We start from the raw sequence: 23,477 nt of genomic DNA on the forward strand, positions 1-23,477 counted from the left end.
AAATAAAATTATTTACCCCCGTTATAAGATGGCGCCAACAATTTTGTCCATCCCATTTTTTGGATTTTGTGTAAAATTTTGTCAATTTTGGCTTTTCTCTTCAGCTTTTTTGTTTTTCCAATGCACATGAAGGAAATAAACACAATTAAACCAAAAACATTTGTAATTGCAACAATTCCTGGGAGTATTTGTGTATTTTGTGGAAAAATTCCAGGGGTGCCAATAATTTCATCCATGACTGTAAGTTTTTACACATTCATTTCCGACTTGGTACAGCGCAGTGAATATGGTGGATAAACACATCCCAGAGAACAGTGGACTTTTGCAGAAACTCTTCCAGCTGATGGGGTTTGGCTGGCCATGAGTTAGATATAAAGGACAATTTGGGCTTCATGTGAGCAGAAGTAAAAATGGATGCCTTTAAAATGTTGTCAACTAGATGAACGGGATGAGAGAGCAGGTGAGGTGGTGGCATACACCCGAGAATTCATGTAGAAAGGGTTACTGACTACAGACGCAATAAGTACGTGAATTTAAATTCAGTAGTACCGATCTGGATGAAACTCCCATGTGCAGATGAGAACATCACTTTCCTCCAACAGAATGTTGATTATGAGTCCCAGTGTTGTTCTGTCACACATTCAGCCAAAACATTCAGGACTTTTTACTCTTTTTAGACGTTTCAGTGTAGACCAGCCATCATATTCAGTAAAGTTTTTTTTATACATTTCATCGTTCTTGTAATAAATAAATATACTTCCTCCTATTTTTGATTGCAAAAGCTCCTCTCCTTTGCAAGATGTATTAAATTAATTACGCCTGTATATTTAGACATGTGTTATCTTTTATAACACCCAGAATATATTAATTCATCAGAAATTAATCCACACAGATGAAAAGAAAATGTTTTTGATTTCAGAATCAACATATCAGAACAATAAATGTTTAATTAATATTAGTGATGAGTATGATGGTGTAGTTGCAGCTGATAGACTTGCAGATTTTAATCCATCTGTTTGTAAAATGGTTGCATGAACATGATGAGTGGTTTTTAAATGCATGACAGCTTTAGGAACTACACCAAACGCAAGGTAAACACTGACTTCTGAGACAGAAACAGGTGAAACGCATCTAATCCTGAACTTCAGTCATTGTTCAGCAGATTGATCTAAGTTATTAATAATCAGTGTTTCTGAATTGTAACAACTCCTCACGTCTCTAGGAATCTTATCGTGGTGAGGATGTTTCTTTTCAGGGTGTTTTAAATGTGTTTTTAACACAGTTTACTAGTGAGAAACCTTTAAGTGTTGATGGAAACAGTAGCTGGGTCCCCCCAAAATGGTTCTTCTTCTTCTCTGGTTGCTTCTCCACTTCTTTTATTTTAAAAGCACTCCATCAGTTTATCAATTTTCATTATTCCTCTAATGGTCTTTACATATTTTAAAAAGCAGATGAAATATCAGGAAGCAAGGAAAAATTTGATACAAAACCACAGATGCCACACTACTAGTAGCTGAACACAGCCAATAAGTGGAAGTAGCAATTACTGTCTTTGCTATTTACCTACAGCAATTTCTTTCTTTTACATCAGCTTTGACTCAAGTGGGTATTTTTTTAGATTTACATACAAATGATCTACAAACAAATGGTACCCAGAATAAAAAAACTGCAGTTGAAATACTGAACGTTGTTATTCCCCTTCAGGTTGTTTATTTATCAAAGAAATAAATGGGAATTAAGTATGCTTACAGGTTATGCTTACAAATGACTAACTGTTCAGGGTTTAATATGATCGATCTCATAATTACAGCATATTGTCACAGTTGATCACAGATTAAATGTGTGCTTCAATAAAAACAAAGCTCCCCAATGGTCGTCAGTGGGTTAAACAGAGTACTTAGTGCTTACAAACATTGCATTGACAAATTACTCAAAACAACCACTAGGTAAAACAAAGGTCAGAGAATATGAAATCCTTTCAGTATATTTCAAGTTTTCACTTCACACTGAATACATCAGCCCATTAATGTCAATAATCGCATAAGCTCATTCAAGTGAATTTTGTAATCACTGTGAATACAAAAATCCATTTCTCTACCAAGCAGCAACATTAGTGCTTAACCAGCATTGCTTAACAAGCCTGTTCAGCCAATCCTGCAAAGCAATTACTGCTATGTTCATCTTTCTCTCCAATGGTCAGCCAATTATTCATATTATTGACTACATGGATAATCTACTAACTAGTTTAAATCAGCTGAAAATAAAATGAGGAACAGTGGGGGACTATCAGCCAGCTTAAAAAGACAGATATTTGAACATATATTGGTCAGACTGTGTATCTTTTGTTCATGTTGCTTTGTTTTCCTGTACTTTCTGTTTTTTTTCTCCATCGGTTTGTCAGTATCACTTTGCTAGTGTTTACGTACAACTCCCTGTGTCTTTTCTCCTCTCTCCCCCTATGTTAGCGTCTCTGCCATTGCTGCAGCTGTGGTCTTCTTTATTGTTGACAACCTTATTTTATGACTGATGATAAGACAGAAAGTAATGGAAAGAGAGAGGTTGAAAGGGTAGTGTAGTCGTATATAAAATCTGTTGAATCAATTTCATTTGGAAAAAAGAAAGAAAAAAATAGAGGTGACCCTCGAAGGGACAAAACTGAGTGTGAAGGGTTGTCAAGGTGATATTCCTTGTCTATAACCTTTTGTTCTAATTAGCTCTGGAGTTTCAATGCCGGTGGCCTAGACAGTGTGGGATTTTGAACAGCTGGCTTTATGATGCGAAGAAGACAGTGATGTCCTTGTGGGGGTCTCGCTCTGTCAACCTCAATCATTCGACACAGGCATGGCAACAAAACTGAAAAACTGGCTTTAACACTTTTTCAAGGAAAAGACTGATGGGTCATTTGGTGCACAGGCAATTTACCTAAGCAGGTAAAGTAAGAATTGAAACCATACTAAATTTAAAACAGATACATCTGTTTAAAGTGGATGTGAGGGCATTTGTATTGCTTAGCAAATGCAACACAAAAGCGCCTACTTTTTGCAGTTATTTCTCATCTATAACTTAGCTTTGTGCCTTAAGTGTCCCCACTGTCATTTTATTCTGGTTTTACATCTACTCTTTGTATTTTATCTACTTCGCATGCTGCTTGCTGTGTTTTATTTAGTTTGAACTTGTCGTTGTGTTTTTTTCTCCTGGACCAGTTTTAAATTATGTTTTGTATCTGCATCAGAGAGTAACATTGCCCAAGGCGTTAACTTTTTGCATTGTTTGTCCATCTGTAAATCTATTCATTGCAGGCTTGTGAAGATAAAATCAGAGCAATGTTTGGAGGAAAGTTTTTAAAATTTGGCACGAATGTACACTTGAATAAACAGATTAGGATTTTGGTGGGAAGAGTCTGTGTGACCTGACAAAAACTTGTGTTAGTCACAAAATTTCATACAAATGTTGAATATGATGAAATGATAAATAGCAAACATTGAATATCCAAAAGTTAAACATGACTTTGACATTACATTCTTATTCAAAAACATTGTGTTCCTCCATAATTTTGGAGCAGGGGGATATGCTTTGTGAATTCATACCAAGGAAAGGCGGTAATTGTAGTTTTACTGCTCTTTTAATGGCTAATTTAACATCTGGCCACGAGACAAGAGTTAAATATTAGCAATTTGGCTAACGCTGACTCATTAACAGAGCCACTGATAAGTGAACATCGTCTGGAAAACTAACAAACACAAACTGGAAAATGTTTTCAGAGGTGGTTGGTGGCAATATTCAATATGTCTAAGATGACTCCTTTCACAAGCTAAGTTTTTAGGACACTTTATAATCTGTTTAAAGGACACGGGCAGTATTACGTCCAAGTTCCAGTTAAGAAATAAACATGACAAAAACAGAAGTGTTGTCTGGGATTGAGCTGTTTTGATGGAAGTTGTGTTGATAGGGTAGGGTTAATTGGTGTGGGCTGTGCATGTCGGTTTAACTGAACTGAGGAACAAAATACAGGTAAAAAGAATTATAAGCCCAGAAGCATGTGCAGGCAAAGGCACAAATACATACACACATAACAAAAAAAACACATCTCAGAGAAAAGCTCCCCTCGGACCCACAAGCAGTAAATTGTCTGTTTTGTCCCTCGTCTCCATTTTTTTCCTTTCCCCACTAAGCAGCCAGCATTCCTTTGGGTTTAAAACTCATTTTCATGTCCCTTGTAAGCTCTACATTTTTACATATTTGTTCAAAATCCTATTATGAGGTCTTTGTGATATGAATAATGCTTGCAAATTGGAAAGTATTTTCAGGCAAAAGTTGGACACAGAGGTAATCTTTACAATCTAATCTCTTGAAGCACAAAAGCAGCAGTGACACTTTCTGATGTAGCTTTTAGGAAAACATGATCTAGATTGATGAATCTGAAGCATAATATTCAAGCTCACCTCTGTATATATGAAAAGACTTTCCCTTTTTGACTAACCTGTTGGGTCTGACTCACACACTGAAGAGTGACGCGTGTGAAGTGGTTCACAGTGTGCATGTTCTGGTGAGCTGAGGTGACCAGTATCCGTGTCCAAACCCAGAGGCAAAAACCCATCCAGATCACAGAACTGCTCTGATCCAGACCCAGCACTCTGTTTTTGCATCACCTAAGGGGATATGGAAACAGATGGAGGGACAGAGGAGAAGGAGGGATGGGAGGAAGATGGTGGAATAGAGAATGAAGATGGCGAGAAAAACAGGTCATGTAAGGATGAGAGACGATACACAAAGGGAGGTGGCAATGAAGAAAAAAAAAGCAAATATATAGTAGATGGATTAAAAAAAGAACATAGAGTGAATATAGTGGAATGGGAAATTAATAGCTTCATTTAAAAATTGTGTGTCTTTTCACTCAAACACGATCAGATCAAAGGACAAAATAAGATTTAATAACAGTTTAACTTCTATTAAGCCAACAACGTGAGCTAAATTTGTATTTTTAATGCCAAGTGTGAAAATGCATATTAATAAGATAGCATCTTTTACTGGAGAATATTTCCCTCTCTCTGTTTCCTTTGTTTCCACTTCATGAATTGATTTTTAATTAACCCCTGGAGCTGGTAAGAGCATCTCACAGTGATGTGGTGTGTTAGCTGTTCCTCCCATGCAAGTGTCCTTGTGTGAGAAAGGACTAAAGCAAGTAAGCTCTGTTTAGTGAAAATCTGACACATTAGCATGCTAGCCTTGTGACATACTGCAGATGGGCTGGGAGAATATAGTGAGAAATGCATGTGGGAATAGTACCGCTTGGAGGGAAGGAGCAGAGACTGGTAAGTCAAGAGAAAGAAAGAGTGAAAGATAAAGAAATAATGATACAAAAAAAACCTTTTTGTGTGAAGACTAATACCTGCTGACAATGCGAAGGATGCAGCAGTTCACAAAACTGTGATGGGGTGCAAAAAACAGAAAAAAAGATAGAATAAGAGGGTGTGAGGAACTCAGAGGACAACTGCCCAGAAGAGATCTGGTCCAAAGACAGAGATTAAAAATAAATTAGTATCCAATCATCCTAGGAGTAGTTTGATTCAGGTCCAGAGGCCCCAGATAACCGTGATCCGTAAAATCATGATCATTTTGTTCTAGCGATTTAATAAAACACTGCCCCACCCCCCCTTCTTTTTCTCTTTCATCTCTCTGACACACTATAAAGGAATCACACTATTAACAAGCTGATGAGTCTTTTGAGAGTATTCAGTCAGTTCTTTTTTAATCCACTGTTTCTCTTCTCGACAGTTTGTACCTATGTCTTCACAGCTTTATATACCTCTGCACTACAGATGAATGATTTCAAGCAATTAGTTTTATATCTAAAGAATCATGTCAGCAACAATAAAAGCCCTGACTAACTGTATGTCACTTAAGTCCTCACATTCAGTGCAGTGATTATGTTCAGTGTAATGAACTTCTACAACTTTCCCGTGTACTCTTTTTATTACCCATCCTGACATGCTCGGAAGATAAACTTTCATGTGGGCATTATTCAATTCTTTCATTCATTTAAATGAATGATCTTTGACAAGACATTATATTTTCAAGATATGATACAATGTCAAAACAAAGGTAGTTGAATTAGCAGTACACTGCATTAAAAACATGATAAATTGTCAAGGGATGGATTATTGTGATACTACTTTACAATCTGAATAACATGCACAGGAAGAAAGGTTGTAAATACGACTAAACTGTGAATTACATTGAGTAGGCTCCTCGTCTTTAAATAAAAATCTCTTTTCACTGATGCTCCCTTGTCTTTTTGTCAAACACTTACAACACGTACATCTTTGTAAATGCATGCTATAACATTCCTATACTGGGAGATGAACGTGTTTTAGAGAGCTATTACAGATTTCTAGCCCAAGGGATACTCTTTCAAAATAACCAAAAGCAGAATGGAATGTGGAAATATATTACCATGAATGATTTTGACTGCTTTTCTGGCTCCTCAGTCTGCAAATCTTTCTTTGTTTCCACCTCTGCAAGAATAAAGGAATCATCAAGATGAGACAGCACAGGACGGTGGTTTTCTTCTTTGGATTTCTCTCTCGTTAAACGTCTCTCCATTTGTGTTTCCTCGCCTGAAGAGTCTTCTTCAGCCAGACCCAGGCTGTCAATGGACATTTCATCTCCACTGTCTACATGAAAAACACACATATTAACACACGGATAGAGACAGAAAGGTTTACTCTGAGTTGTGAATCAAAAAATTTATTTTTCGTTTTTTTTTTAAATGCTAAACTCATTTCCTACAATTTGTTGGACTTTCAAGGTGAACAGTACAAACACTCTGACTGTCATTGTTCATCATGCTTTGAACCAATGATGCAACACTTTAATCTGCAACACGAGATGGGAGTGTCCCTGACAATGTAAAGCTCTAATAAGCTGATAAGGTTGGCATTCAAGTGTCTGACTGGTCAAAGAGCTGTAGGAAGCGGTGGATGTGAAGGATAGCAAGGCTGAGGGATGACATTGGCATGAAGAATGAACAGAGGAAGCAAGGTAAATGTGTGAAAAAATGTGTGTGAAGAAAGTGGATCCAAGATAAGGTAAAAGCAAGATAAGGGAAAGTTGTAAATAATATTCCTCTTTTATTTTAAACTGTCAACACTGGTCACAGCAAACTGTTGTAGATGTAACACTCCAAACAAGGATTTGGATATATTTTCTAATACTTCTTAAAAATAACATAACAAAACAAAACAAAAAAAAAAAAAAAAAAAACACACACACACACACACACACACAATAAACTACATCCTATAAACCACCATGAGATGGGAACACAAACAAGCATGGATACAAAAAAAAAAAAAAAAAAAAAAAAAGTAAAAGTCCATCTCATAACACACAGCTAAATCAAACTAGGTGCACTAATGACAGGAAGCAGTAGGAAAACCTACAAAATAAGACAAGGAAAAACAGAACTAAACATGACAAGATCATAAAAACCAAAACCAAAATCTCAGATCATGACACATAGCAGCTAGCATAGCACAGCATGCAGATCTAAAGAATTAACCTAAGGTTATATTTATAATGTACATTAAAGTCCTGCTCTGTAACTTTCCAACATTAAAACTCTGCGTTCCGGACTCGTTTGATGGCACAGTGACATTTATTATGTGCATTTCTGGAGCCACCACTGCCCAGCAGCATCCCAAGGCTTAGAAACTGCACAACACAACTTTTTCATCAGTGTGACGTTGCAGCTAAGTTTTGCATTATGCACCGCGTCACAAGTCACACGCGGTGCATAATGCAAACGGATATAAACACACCAGCTGTTTTGAAAAAGCACTGTGGCTGAATCAGCAAAGAAACACAAGAAGACGTTATCGGAGGAAGAGAGGAAAAGAAAGAGAGAAAGAGACAAAGTAGGAGATAAGACAAGAGTCAAAATAAGTCTTTTATTGGCTGGACAGAGCTCACAGTACAGATAGGATGCAAGATGGATTCCGAATTAGCTTTCCATAGGGGGCGTAAGAAAATGGAAATATAGAGTGTTTTTAATTATTTCTGTATTAAATAGATTAATATATAAAATTTTAAAATTAGATTATTGGCTAAATTAGTGCACTATGTAGATTCATTATATCAAAAGGTGTAATCATACTTTAGTCATACTTATGAGCTCGAAAAACAAAACATTCTTCTGACAGTTTTGGATGCTCAACAAATAACCCTTAACATTTTCTATATTCATCTTAGCATAACTGTGGTGTAATTTGTCATGTAGCAGCAATGACCCTGTGAAGAATCATGGCATGCAGCATGACTCCATTTTTCATTAAAATGGGAACAAAAGGTAGTAGTAGCAGTAGAAGACAGACTACTTTTTAATGGAAATACTGTTGCACTGTGGTTACTGGGTGCCCACTTAAGTTGTCTCAAAAAGCTGAATGCAGAGTGCTCAAAGAGGTTAGTAAGAACCTTATAAGAGGCAGAATATTTTGCGAAGAATGTGCATACTCTTTGAGGATGTTACTGCCAAAAAGGACGTATGACCTATCATATCTAAGAGCCTCCCAGCTTTGTCCAAACCATCATTTCCTGATTGTGAATCTTTTCATGTGATGGTTTAATGAGCACATCCTTTATAAGAGCTGAGAGCATACAGCCAAAAACAAAGCAGTAATTTGAAAAAGATTTGTCTATTTCCATCAGTGAATCTTAGCTAAATAAATGTGCGTGTATGTGTGTGAGTGTGGTTTCTACACTAAAAGAATTCAGGGTCATTCTTTACAGTGTAATTACCTTCCTGTCTGGTACAGTGCTATGTCAGGTATTCACTTAAAACCAAACTTTAATCGATTTTAATAAATAGAAAAAGAACACGTTTTATGGTTGGATCTAAATTGGCTTTGACAGCCTGAGGGAATGAAAGGAAGCCATTACTCTGAGAACCACAAACCGTTTATTAATATAAACAATCAATGTGTTCAAACTGCAGTATGATGAAATGGCCTTTTTGGATGCAAAGACCTATGCTTCCTCATCCAAAAACAGAACTTTTTTTGTTTTCTAAAGTGTTTATTTTCTTAGCAAAATCTCAGCACCTAGAATGTATCAATTCTTTCCCGAGTTTCTTGGAATTTTAGTGAAAGACGAAATTAAATTACTCTGTGTAAAACCTGTAAAAACAAAGTGAAGAGTATGAATGCTTCATTCGATCAGACTTGAAGCTTAATGATTTAGTTAACAACAGCTGGCTAGCTAACAGATTTACTAGTAAGTCTATTACCACAACTGACTTAGAAAAATATCCATAACCCTTATTAACCTGCCTACTTCTCATGCATGTCTTTTACACATTTCTATTTCCACCTTGCCAGTGGGTGAAATTATGCTACAACCCTGTTTTAACAAGGTCAGAGCAAAGGTGGAAATATTCTTTCCAGATCGTATGATCTTCATTAATGATATGCAGTGTAAATTTGTACTGTCTTTTATTAAATGATAAGGATAGAAAAATATATTCATTTAATCTGCCTGTGTTGTTTATTAAGGAATAATTAAGAGTTTGTCATACATTCTTGGTGATATGAAGCAGGAAAGGCAGCAAGTATTCTAATTTAAGCCTCTGCACCCAAATAAACAGATCAGAAGCGTAGGCCCAGTCCAGAGCACCAACACAAAGCAATTTAGACACACACCGCAGTTAAACCAAACTGCATGGTGAGATTGAGAGGCACCTAAAGACAGAAGCTGAAACTTTAACAACTAGAAGTTTTGTATAAATCTTTTAGTTTTTGACAGTCCGGGCTATAAAACTGCCATTATGTGTATCACACATTTACTTAGGCTTCTTAAAATTTGGGAAACAAAAACAGTTTCAACTCCCCACTAATACATAGTGAGCTTTAACATTATTAAGTATAATATCAAGTTGTTGCTCTTAGTTGATCTTAGTTGATGCTCTTATCAACATTTGAGCAGAATCAACACAGACACATGCACACATAATATAATTATTACATTTCATGTACCTATTGATGGCTCCTTGACTTTGTCCATTTTGACAGGATTGTTGATGACAGTTTTCAGGCTGGATGATGAACTAAAACGTGGATCTTGAAGAAACTGACTTGACTTCTGGTCACCAGATCTTGGCGTAGAGGATATAAAAACTGGATGTTTTTCATATTTTTCAGCTGATGTACAGAAAGAATTTGCATATACTCCACATGGCACAGGGCTGAGTAGTGATCGAACTGGTTCCAGGGATTCTGGTTTTGGGTATGGGGTGGCAGACATTGGTGACAAACTGTGGTTGAGTTGATTTTCTGATTGAAGACAGTCTGGGTCACACATGGAATGCTGGGATTGTTGTTGGAATATCAGGTTGCCTTTTGGAGCTTCACAAAGATTCAGAGAAGAGACTGGTTCAGAAAATAACTGGGAGGACTGACGTTTCGCTGACAAGAGAGACAAGTCCAAGTCTTTTTGGAGCAGGGTTGAGTTATAAACCTTGGGTAAAAAGGTTGACTGAGTAGAGCTTGATGGTGAAACTGTGAAGGTTGACCGAAGGGAAAAGGATATTGATGGAGAATGGGAAGGATGCTCTTCTGGGTTGGCTGACATATTACCATCTAAAGCTGAAACTTCATCAAAAAAAGAAAGAGGGCTGGTTGAAGATTTAGGGATTTCTGGTGAAAGGAATGAACTCAGTGGCGATCCACAGTTATCGTTTGACTTCATGGTAGATGGGGAGGACATAGACATAGATGACTTTGAGGCTGTTTTCTTCTTTGATTTATTTGAAGTTCCAGAGGTCACAGCAGTGGGACACGTAGATGTCTTACTTTTAGAAGACAATGCTGTGCAAAATAAACATATGTTAATAATATTAAGTATATTGTTTGGTTTTCGAGCACGTAGTTACAAATTATTTTTAAGTGTGGCTACCAAAAAGAAGAAACATGTTTGTCCAATAAGGATTATTAAAAAGCATATGTTTTTCTTAATTTCCAGGTCCTACCCTGTTAGTATTATTAGAAAAATGTTTACCTCATGATCTGAATCTTTAAGGCCACATTTACCAAAGTCAGGGGTATTACACTGCACCAGGGATTCTTGGTTTTCATTTGATAAGATTTATTTAGACATTAAAAACTCATTTCCCTTTCAGCTATCTAGTTTCATAGAGTATAAATTAAACACCCATTGCATAATTTAGAATTTTGGCAAATATGCAGTGACACCACACTGTCAGTTCTCAAAGCAAACAAATCACTGTCATCCATCTTTCCTCATGATTAACTATATCATAACAGATGCGCTTACATGGCAAAAAAAAAGTCACATTCATATCCTGCAGAGGCACATAGGTGAGATAAATTTTTCAGTATGAATGAAATGATTTTTTTTTTTTTTTTTTTTACACAAACCATAGAAAAAAGTTTTGTGTGTAAATAGTGAACCTTTACACTTTGAACCACTTCAAAGATAAGCTCAAGAGTGCATTAATCTAACATGATATCTGCTGTCTGTAAGGAAATCTCTACAGAAAGCATAGCTTTTTTTTTTTTTAACTTATCTCTGTTTGACACACAGTTCACCTTTGACTGAGTGTTCTGGTTGTGAAGTCTGAGATGAATGGAGCTTCTTGGCTGCTTTGGATTGCACTGGCATGCCGGACTGTCTGGATGGTTGTGTTTTACTGGGAGAAGAAAGTCCAGCTCTTGAAGACCTGTTACTGGATAGAGCCATTTTAGACACTCGAGTTAATTCTCTCCTGGAGATCTGCTGAACAGAAGGTACCCTGTAGGAAAACAGAGCAATTTGTAGGCAAGTTCACAGACACTGTATAATAACAAAATGAGACTGTGATAATAACATTATCACATTTGAAAAAAATGGATAAATCAATTTTAATATTGTGATTTATTTTAAACGAGTAGATGTTAACTGGCACTTGTAATATATTGCATTTTATTTCTAAAACCTCACTACTGATTCAAGCTTTTACAGAACTCCCATTTATTTTGCTAAGACATAAACAAATCTGTAAACTAAAATTACTGTAATAATCTCTTTTGTCTCTAAAAAGCAAAAAGTGAAACCAATGAAGAAAACATGTTTACCGGCTGCTAGATTAATAGGTGACATTTTTGGCTTTTTAAAATTCCCTCTCATCCTTAAGGTTTTTAAATTAATGCAATGAAATGAAAGTGGTGGATGAAATTAAACAAAAATACTTTATCCCCAGAGAGAAATGAGAAAAAAGTAATTCAGAGTCAAGTCTTGTTGTCAAGGGCGCTGGCTGCTGACAGAAATGACCTCCTGAACTGTTCAGTCTGGTACTTGAAGAAGTTTCTCACTAAGCACATTCTGCTGTTTCCTCGCTGGGTTGTGTATACGGTGTGAACGTTTGTCTATTGTTTTCAAGCAACTTGTGCAGCATTCTTCGCTGTACAATCAGAGCTCAAGGGGCACAAACTGCTTTCAGCACAGAAACCAGCCTTCTTGATTAGTTTGTTCAGTTTCGTTAAGTCTCTGGCTCTGATGCTGTTGCCTCAGCTAATGGCTGCAAAGCAGACTGATAGCAGATATTAAACATTCTGGTGCATACGTTGACGGATCCAAGTTTCTTCTGTCTTTTCTTGGAGATAACTTTTGTGTTGCACTTCCAGTCTACTCTGTTGTCCTGCTGATCTACCAGGTATTGGTATTCCTCCATTGCCTCCACCTTTTCTCCCAGGATGTAAACATTATTTTAACTTCTGTTCCTCCTAAAATCCAATCACCTCTTTTTGTTTTCTGTTCAAGATGAGACGACTGTTTTTCACACCATCCCATAAATTGAATCACCAGTTCCAGACCTGTACTCAACTTCTTGTCCATCACAGATAACTGCAGTATGTTTCTCATGCTCAACATTGTATTACAAGTCTGAGATATACAGCTTGAAAGAAAAGGTGAGAGTACAGTCCCTGGTGGTGCTCCGGTCCTCCCGACCGCCTTCTTGGACACACAACCTTTCAGTCTCACAAACTGTGGTCTGTTTGTTAGGTAGTCATACATTATTCATTATTATCTTCATTAGTCATTATTGAGGTGAGCTAATCATGAGATGTTAAGACAACCAGTCTGTAGTCATTTAATTCAGATGGCTGTGATTTTTAGGTACTGGAACAGGACAGGATGTCTTCCATAGGAAAGGAACTCTTTGCTGACTTTCGGGGCTGGTGTTGAAAAGGTGCTGTGGAATCCAACCTAGTTGTCCTGAGCAGGTTTTCAGCACCCTGGGGCTGACACCATCTGGACATGAAGCATTGTTCCAGTTTAGTCTCTCCAGTTGTTTCTCCATCTAGCTGCAGGAGACAGACAGGCTGGAGGGTGAGACAGAGGAGGTCGCTGTGTGTCCTGATACGAGGGGAGACGAGGCTGTGTTAAGGTGAGATAGAGAAACTGTAGGCTCAGGGAGGGTCTATAGTCTGGTTTGCAACATTGTGTGCCTTTTACAGCATCAAGAACAGTTTGCATATATGGTGTAGTTACATTTAGGAATGACAATCTCCTGGCAGAGCCATTCTATAACTTAAGACATAGTGAATTAAAGTACCTAAAGAGATCAAGGTCTCCTCTTGTATTTCTGTGGCAATAACAGCCAACTAGCCACATGGATGAAAATGAACCAGACACCACCGCAGATTCAGAGTAGCAAGCTCTTCCTCATACATGGCTTTATTTAAGAGAATTGCATGAAGCTGTCAGCTTTAAAATTGTTTTTCAGATATTTATGGAGGCAGTGCACTATAACAGCTGGTGAAATTGTCCTTTAAATGTCACCTTGCATAAAAAATGTGTACTTTTCACTTTTAACATAGGAAATAAATTGAATAGGTATTCTACTTTTATCTGTCTTTTAATATAAAGCTCTACATATTTTCACACGAGCAAAGATTTTGTGTTTTTTGGCAGCTTTTAGGATAGGTTAATGGTAAAAATTTTGTTTCTATTAAGTCTTACTCTTCGTTTTTATCCATCTTCTGTTCAGCAGCACAGGTTTTGTCTATGTCACTGCAAGTCTGTAAAGAATAAAAAAGATTAGTGTTGTCATATAAGCGAGGGAGAGTGAGCTAGAAGTGGGAAGAAAGAAAGAAATTTCTCCTCTTGTGACACTTTCTTTGCTGGTGGATGTTTGTGTTTTTAGAACATCTATACTGGCATTGTGTATATGTGCATTGTTTATGATTTTTTTTTGTTTGTCTTTTTATGAAAATGTTTCTATTTTCTCACCTCATCCAAAATTTCTATGGCAAGGCACGATTCAGGTGTGGAAGTCTGAGGTTCAGTCCTGCCCCTGTTGACAGGAACAGCAAACAATGATGTATAGTAGCGATGAAAATCCTCTTCCTCACCTAAGAAGTACACACACACATAAATCAAGGAATAAGGCATGTGTTTTTCAATTGCATACTTATCTTTAAATTTAATGTGACCTTAATAGCAATGTACAGAGATACACATTTTAATACAGAATAATAAAGAAGCCCTATATTATTAGAGCAACTGTGCAGAAACGCTCCAAAGGGAAGAATTAATAAAATAAAAGAAATGTAATCTGATATTTACTTTTTTATGTGAATTGTGTTAAGTCAGAAAAATGCATTAATATTTGTAAAGGAATTTCTATTTACTTTTTGTAGCATAAACTTTTGTGCAGCCCTATAAAATATGTTGCTTGGCTGGTTCTTCTGCCTGTAAAAGATGGGGAATGGACATGTCTTTCATCTTGTATTCCCTCCTCCTCTAGGCATCGGTTGTCAGTGTCATGAAGAACAGCGCACTTGGATCTGTATTAATTTATCATCTTGATTAAGTTGAAAGCTGTTGCTGACACAGCAGGGGACTAATGATGGTCTGTATAGGGAGGACCACATTGCTGTTCAAACTACAGCAGACACATTAGGTGAGCTACAGTTCCTCTCTTATATTTATGCAACCTGGAAATGTGTGTTAATATCAGGCAAAAGTATTTACAGATATTGATGAAACAGTGTTCCACAACATGTTTTCAAATACTCTTTATAGGACATCAACATGAATCGATTAATTGAAGTAATGCAATAGTGATTAAAAAAAAAAAACATCTTTCTGAATTCTCCTCTTCAGTTGTTTTATCAGTTCAGTTTTATCAGCTATCTGCCTGCACAAGCAAACGTACAAACGCACACTCTTTCCCACACGGTTCTATCACATCACCACATGGGTCTGACAGTGCAGGAAAATGAGAATTTAAAACAAGGGGGTGCTCCCCACATGATGCCGGTAAACAGCTTTTATTATTCATGCACACACTCATTTCCCACGCTTTCTTATTCAAAGACAGGAGAGGAGGAGAAACTCTGCAACCTGTTGTAACTGGCATGGATTAGAAGAAAAGCTTGAAGCAGGTGGTAGGAATAGGTTATCAAGTGCTGAACAGCTCCTCATTTCCCAAAGACACTGCTGTTTTCCTCATATCTGCATATAACTACAAGAAAGAAGTATCAATTATTCAACTCTAAGCAGAGAAATAAGCTATGTTGTGAGCATTTGATTTTGTTTTTCATAGAATAGTTTGGGCATATTTTTAGTAAAAGAAACACTTTATTGTGACTGCTTTGTGCAAGTTACATTTAGTGTATGTGAGGGAACCAACAACTTGTGAAAATCTTCATGCACATGGACAGAGGTATAAACACGCATGCAAGCTGCCAAGTTTTATGGACATCAAGACTTCTCCTACAACATCCATTTAACTTTATGCTATACAATGTTATGCAACACATAAAGGTTCCCAGCATGTCAAAATTCTCAGACCTGTGACAATTATAAGAAATTATTCATTTTTCTGAGTTTATTTAAGAACAATAAGAATTTAGTAACAGGAGAAGAGCTTCAGAAACCCTTTAACAAGCCAATTGGAGTTGGTGATGTAATTGTCTGTAATAAAGAAGTCAATTTTTATGTGTGATGGGCCCAGTCTTTCCTCTTGCATTAAAAACTGGTTTATCTTCTTTAGGTTTTGGTGAAAGTGGATTATTTGTGATTTGCTGGAAACATCTGGGTCCCAAGCCTTTAAAACATGGCTGCCATTAACACAGCACTCTTGCTTTCTTGTCCCTAGAGCAGGAAGCCCTGTGATGATCTTGATTTTCTGCTCATTTTACACTTTTACACACAATTGTTTGATTCACACGCACATTCTACACCACTGATTCACTGATTTTTCACAGAGAGGTCATGATTTTTTATGTTTTTTTTTTGTTTGTTTGTTTTGTTTCTTTTTTCATTATTGTTTGTTTGTTTTTGTGCATGTTTTCATCTAGAAAAAATAAGGATTTCAGTAAAACCTAATCAGTTCCTTCTAATCAAAACAAAAAACCTTGTTATGGGTAATACTGCTTGCATATCGTTTAAATAAAAAATCAACCAGAATGTGGAAAGGTGCAATGGACAGCTGTGGGGCTATTGGTAAACAACAAAGACCCAATTCACCACACAGTTCAGTCACATTTCAGTCAGAGCTTTGAGTCATGCTAAACAATCTTCTGATTATTTCATAATAAACAGTCCTATGATCAGCACAGGAATTTTGACCTCATAGATGTGAAGGAAGTAATTATTTAAGACAGACAGCTATGGGATGGGGAAAAGCAAGAACCTGCAGATGACAACAAGGTCAAAATAAGAGTCAAGCTTGATTGTTGCACTGAAAGGCAGCTGACAGCCCCAGGGCCCAGAGGTTTGGAAGGGGAGAGAAAATCCTGGTCTACTCATCTCCTTTTGGCCTCAGTTGGGGGGCAGAAAGTCAGAACACTTCACTGACTGATGAACTCCAGACCCCGCAGGCCAACCCCCCCACACCCACCCTCTTTTACCCCATCAGGCTTGAGCCATCTTTAACAGTCCTCTGCCCACACAATCCCCGCCTGTGATTACCTATCAAACTGACATGGATGGATAGGCATGCACTGATATGTCTGATCCACTGAAAGAAAGAGATTTTGCAACTGTGTGTTTGTATATCTAAGTGTGATCCATGTGTATGCGATTGTGTGGGTCATGTGCCAAAGAATTCTGTCCCAGTTTGTTTGGTATCAGAGCATGTTTGTGCTTTGTGTACCAGAGATGGGGTATGCGGTTAAATCATACAGGTCTCAAAATATCAATGCCTCTTTCAGTGTCAAAAGACAGACATGGTCATATAGCATAGATAAACATGTGTGTTGTGTATGAACTACCAGTTAGGTTGTTTGCTGTGTCCTCCTCAGTGTCTGTGGTGAGTGAAGATTTTGAATCCGTGCCAAGGTCCAGAGAAGGATGATAACTTTGAAATGGTGTTCTGCAAACACAAGATTGTTGTTATGTGAGTAAATGAGGCCAGCTCAAAACAAAAAAGATACATTTTGTTTGTATTGTCTTCATATCCCAGCCCCTTTATTGCCTTGTCCTGAAACCTGGATGGGTGGATTGCCAATCTACTGAAGTTTCATATAAACAGTTTACACTTGATCAAACTGTACAGTATAGCACAAATGAGACAGTTTTTATTTTTATTTTTAAATTCCTGGCTGCTTACATTTTCTCTTCTTATTCAATTATTTCTCATCAGAGTTGTTAATGTTTATCTTTAGGGGGTTTTTATGTTTTAAAATTGAATCACTTTTCTTTGACTAGCATGCATTTATCCTTTCGTATTATAATTTCTATTTATGTTCCATACCCTCTGCAATAAAAACATCAAGAAGTATGAATCCTTCAATATAACTGTTGTTAGCCTATTTGTCCTGACGTTAGCTCAAACGCATTTAATATTTGTACTAAAAATTGTTCCACAGAAGTCAACAGAATCTGCAAGAGCATTCTGATCAACAGTCCATCTGTTCAAGCTTATATTTCTGCACTCATAACTAAACTTTAGCTATGAGTAGCTCTGTGGCACAGGTCAAATTAATTGCTGCAGACTAGTCATCCAGGCCTTCACTTCAGAACACAACTGACAGTTTGTTGACAGGAAAAATAGCAGCATAAACAGAAGTGTGTGGACCCACAGGCTCACTGGAGAAAGTGGAAAACACAATGACTAACAAAAACAAGAAAATAACTACACTGACTTTTTATGACTGAAACAAGTTAAGAGGCACCCTGACAACTACAGTACATATGCAGGAGAAGATATCTTTTCTGAAAACTATCCTATTGGAGTCTAATTCAATAAGCCACTAACAACTCTATTACTATTTTATGCTATTTGCATTTTTATCACTGTTGTTTATTCTGTGTCAGCCAAAGATGATACTTTAAAATGAACTAATGTAGCAATAGCATGGTATCTTGGAAGTGGAAAAGTGATATAAAAAATAAATACATAAAAAAAAAAAACTGTTTGTGAAATTTAGTTATATCTAATGGATAAATTGCCAACTGCACCAACTGATTCCTATAGAAAATAGTGATGTAACAGTTTGGACTTCAAGAAACAGAACTCCCACCATCTATTGATATTAATAGCATACTCTAAGTAAGTTAAAATGCATGTATTTTATTTTATTGTGTTATTTTTACATTTGACATGCTTTTGCTTTAGTAAAAGCATTGTATAGATATTAGACTCGCCAATAAAATGTATAAACTTGTAATGTAAAAGTTGGCAGAACTACTCTGACGGCATGAAAACAGTTTTTTTTTTGTTTTGTTTTGTTTTTTTATTTGTTTTCCCAGATGCAGGTAAGGCCTGATTGACTTCTCAGGCATTTGGCTACACAAACCTTTATTTAAGGCTTTAGTGCCTTAATCTCATGCATGTTGTTTCTTGCACTTGATGATAAAAGGAGCATTTACTAACTCCACCAATACTACTCAACCAACAGAAGAAAATCACACTGATGCCGCCCTGGTCATGAGCTAGCCTTCTACGATCTGTAGGCCATGCACAAATCTTCCAAGGTGATAGAGTTTACGACTCTAATATAGCTGAGCACTTTTAGCAAATTCTTTAAAGCTCCCTCCTGCTCCACACTCCCTCCTTATCCCACTTCTTTTCCCATTATTATTGAAGCTTGTTAAAATTCAACCTCTCCTTCTTTCTTCCTGCCAGCCAGCAACTCTCTCTGTCTGTCCATTAAGCTCTGCCACCATCACTGCTGCAGGCTTATTGCACCCCAGATTGACTCTCTGGTCTATTCCACAGTTAAAGCCTGCTACAGCTGGGGACTTAGAGCATTTCTGCTCAGGCAGTGAGAGGGCCTAAAACTTCACTATGCTCTCCTTTCTCCTGACCTGCTCTCCAGTGGACTACTCAGCCCAAAAGGAGCTGTTTAAATAAAGGTTGTAATAATGGGACCTGCTGAAGCTACACCTGCAGGCTGTGTACTTCACAATAAGTACAAAGAAATTGCTGTGTACACCATTGACTTATGTGGGCTGACTATGGAGAGGAAAGAGAGACACGTGAGCATGTCTGTGTGTACACATATGCATGAGGGTATATGTGAAACAGTGAAACCCATTAATGGAAGTAGCAGAAAACAGAATGTCTTTCTTTTTAAACAAAGGACTTGATGTGAGATCTGTGTACATCTGTGGTTAAATACTCATCCCCTGTTGTAATAAATAGCTCAACAAGTATTTGATGACCAACATGTTATCAGATACAAATGTAGCTCATTAAAATGTAGGTATAGAAATTTGTTATGGTCATAGACGATGCTTATAAAAATAATTCAAACTGGAAAGTCTTAAACAAATTACAATTAAAACTAAATGTGCTTTAGGATTACTGCAGAATTCCAAGTGTCATGTAACAATAGTCAGTGATATTAAAGTTACAATCTTAACTTTTGATTAATCGGCTTGTATCAAAAACTGCTGCAAAATGTTTGATCTGAAATCCATATTAAAGCATAAATAAGAGCTATGCTTTATTAAGCAAACACGTTTTTGCTCTGAGGGCAGAAAACACAATTTATCAGGCAGTTTTTTTTCTATTGTGTTATCATTCTGAACAAAACTACAAGTTGTCAGACATGATGAAAAAACAAAACACAGATTTTTATTGAGCCTATAACCCGAACCCCAAGACAGAAGCCTGTAGAAGGTACAAAATGTGTACTGTGTAGCTGTGTTCACGTGCCGACTGCTGGCAGTGTCTAAAGAATCTTAACACTGTGCACAGTTGATCCTTCACTTACAGCCAGCAGGAGATCATCCCTGTGAGACGTGTTCTCTCTGCAATTATTCTGGAGTGAAGCCCGGCTGGATTGGACATGAAGCAGTACATGCAAAATTACACTGCTGATTTTTTTTTAGTGTGTCATTTCGACCGTTATAAAAGATGGACAAGGTAATCAGCTTATACAAAGTTAAATCAGTCTCACATGGACCATAACATATTCTCAACATAAAAATGGAAAAAAATGCAGGGGCAGACAAAAGTATGAAGTAACAAATATAAGTGTCAAGGTTTCCACTACATGTAAATGACCATAGCGCACCGCAACAGCAAAATAGAAGTCACCATGCTTTTAAAATTATGATTTTGTGTCTTGATGTGCAATGAACAATTGACCCAGTTATTTCATATTTAACATGGGATTTTTGTGGCAGGGTGGTGTTTGTGCACGCAGCGGTGTTGGTATCCTGAAATGTCAAATGTAATGTATACAGTTTCGTACTTTCTCAGCAGTTCGATCAGCTGTTCATTAAATTAGTCTCATAAAGAGGCTAGTGGGGGAGAGAAAAGTGGAGGGGCAGAGCAGGAGTGTGGCTTGCAACCAGGCTGCAAACTGCCATTTGATAAGGCTACATTATGTTTGCATTACAATTTTGGTATATTTTTACACTGTGTGCATGCGTGTAGTTGTGTTTACCTGCGGTGCTTCTGAAGAAGTAGTCTCTCCACATAGGTAAGGCTGTTTTCTGTGAACTCCACCATAACTCCTTCCCTCCCTCCCTTCTTTCGTCCTTCAGCTTCTCTGTCTGGAGGGAAGTCAGCTTGGGTCGCCACAGCTGACACCGATACTGGAAGAATGTGGGGAGGGGCAGATCACACACACACACAAAAAAAAGTTAAGGGGTGGGGGAGACATAGCCTAGAGGAAAGAAAAGGCCTGAACAAGGTAGAAGAGGATGCAGAAAGACATGACCTGCCATCTTTTCAAAACACTTAACTCAGAGAAGAGAGAAAACGCTTCGTCACCATCACAAAAGTGCCAAAACACAAAGCGACAGGATGGAGCCCCATGGGAATGAAAAAGAGATTTACAAAACACAAAAGAAACAAATGTGAGCACCTCAGACTAAAATAAAAATATAGATAAGTAAAACAACTGTTATGATTATACTCAAGACACTTTGGCAGTCCATTGTGGCAGCTTCAAATTGGGCCTGGGTGCCACTGGCCTGACAGAAATAATTAGGGCTGGAGGGGTTAGCAGCAATTTGCAGAGCAGAGTGAAGAGAAAGTAGCTGAGTGTCCAAGCAGTTACGAAGAGAAAACAGGAGGTCTAATATAAAGCCCAAACACCTACACACACAAACACACACACACACACACACACACACACATAACCTGGGATAATAGTATTAATAATACACACCCTCATGAACCTGGACACATAATCTGTTGCACATTTGTACATCTAGAAACATTGTGTGAGCAAAATGGCACAAAAAGCCAAATATAAAAGATTTTTACACAAACATTCACACTGCTCAGGTGAATAAAGTTTTGCTGTGCAGTACAAACCCTAGCACTCTCATTCTCATTATCTCAGTATACAACAGCCATGCATTACCCCCCCATCTGCAGAGGTAAGCACTTTCAGTAAGGCTGTGTAACAAGTAAAAATCTGGTGGGGACAAATTTATTTTTAAAAAAAAGTTGTTATTTTTTGTTATAGTTACCTGATAGCCAGATTTAAATAATTTGAGCATTAACGTTAACATGGGCAATCTATAACGTCACATTGTTGCAAGAGAAGGAAATCAAATTTAAAACAATAAATTAAAAATAAGAAATACATACACAGAAAGAGGACTATATGCTTTGTAATCACTGCAAAGTTTAAACCCAGCATTTGTGCTGGGATATGGATGAATATGTGCACATTGGAGGAATACAAAGTGCCATCCATTTAAATTCTTTTCATGGATATCATTTTGATAATTCCAGCAAAATTATGCCAAACTTCATTTTAATGTATGTAAAATTACAGGAACTGGTCTCCTCAGTTCCCTAACACTTATGGAGTGTTGATAATGAAATTGATGCAACATTGGGATAAATTCGAAATCTGCATGCAGCGATGTCTGTGCAGTTCACCTGATCTGACAGGACTCCACATTGTATCAGTAGTCATGGTTTGTTCTCCTTCATTACATCTTTCTCCTCTCCACTGTCTCAGAGCATCCTGAAAGTATTGTGCTGATTCCTCCTCATTGTACTGTCCTGTAAGAAGTGTGGAGGGCAATCCTAGCTCATCATCTTCAGTTATCCCCACCTTCTGCTCTCCATCATTCACAACAAACACCTACAGCAAAAGGAAAAACTTGTCAGTTATAGCAACTCAGAGATTATATGCAATGCAAGTCGGAGAGGCTTGGAGGTTCTAGAGGTAGAACTCTCACTTTGTAGAAGATTGTTTGACATCTTTCTACTGCACTGTCACGGCAAATGAACAGTGAATGCAATAAAAGTTTTTCAACAACAAATTCCCAATTTATCTATAGATAAATAATAGATAAATACCACTTTGCTATATTTACTATCTTATAGAAATACACTGTATGAGATGAATTAAGCCAAAATTCAAAATGTTTTCATATAATAGACTTTAGAACTGAAGAATTGTAAAGTCTATAATATAAATGCTGAATTAAATTAGTTTGATGGGAGCATAAATATTGCATTTATAAAACCAAGCTTGTGGTCTTAGTAATTTGGATAAACAAACAAATAAATATAACACATACTGCACATTTTTCAAAGTCAGTTTACTGTTGCATTATTGTAAACTCAGCACTTGATCACTTATTCAGTACATACCTGACTGCAATCACAGTGCCAGTTAATAGGTTTTTCCTCAGTCCCTTTAGTATTTTTTGGGCTCCCTCCTGCTTGTCTGGTATTGGAAGTGATGGTGTGATTAAAACTGGGGGCTGAACTGGGATTACAGGTACTGTGAAAGGAGTTGTTATTTATCTGTCTTTGAAAGCAGTTGACCACATCACGGGTGCTCACATGAGTCTGTAAGTTTGTCTGCAACAGAAGAAAAGTATGACACTACATCAGTACATATGTGAATCAGAAACAATTGTGTGTAGGGGGGGGGGGGGGGGGGGGGGGGGGGTGAAAGGATGTGTTATACTATAATAGCAAATATTGCCAAGAGTCTGATCTAGAAGCAACAAAAGTATAAACTAGTTGTCCTACATCAATTTGCAAA

General features: G+C 37.2%; 1 protein-coding gene across 3 annotated transcripts in view; it reads right to left on the minus strand.

Annotated features, from left to right (window-relative positions):
* zbbx (zinc finger, B-box domain containing) overlaps window positions 1–23,477 on the minus strand; it is a 57,714-nt gene that overhangs the window by 10,388 nt on the left and 23,849 nt on the right. The window contains exons 7-16 of one of the 3 annotated variants that reach the window (XM_041995508.1): window positions 22,355–22,562; window positions 20,901–21,051; window positions 17,274–17,374; window positions 14,284–14,405; window positions 14,014–14,072; window positions 11,601–11,803; window positions 10,029–10,859; window positions 6,618–6,674; window positions 6,454–6,515; window positions 4,481–4,649 (exon numbers count right to left, since the gene is read on the minus strand). In XM_041995508.1, coding sequence (XP_041851442.1) covers window positions 4,481–4,649; window positions 6,454–6,515; window positions 6,618–6,674; window positions 10,029–10,859; window positions 11,601–11,803; window positions 14,014–14,072; window positions 14,284–14,405; window positions 17,274–17,374; window positions 20,901–21,051; window positions 22,355–22,562 — 1,963 coding nt within the window. Of the gene's footprint in view, window positions 1–4,480; window positions 4,650–5,389; window positions 5,426–6,453; window positions 6,675–10,028; window positions 10,860–11,600; window positions 11,804–14,013; window positions 14,073–14,283; window positions 14,406–17,273; window positions 17,375–20,900; window positions 21,052–22,354; window positions 22,563–23,477 lie in introns of all 3 variants that reach the window. The other 2 variants (XM_041995506.1, XM_041995507.1) reach the window with 2 other exon arrangements.

This window comes from Melanotaenia boesemani, chromosome 9, assembly GCF_017639745.1.
Source record: "Melanotaenia boesemani isolate fMelBoe1 chromosome 9, fMelBoe1.pri, whole genome shotgun sequence".
Classification (NCBI taxonomy): domain Eukaryota; kingdom Metazoa; phylum Chordata; class Actinopteri; order Atheriniformes; family Melanotaeniidae; genus Melanotaenia; species Melanotaenia boesemani.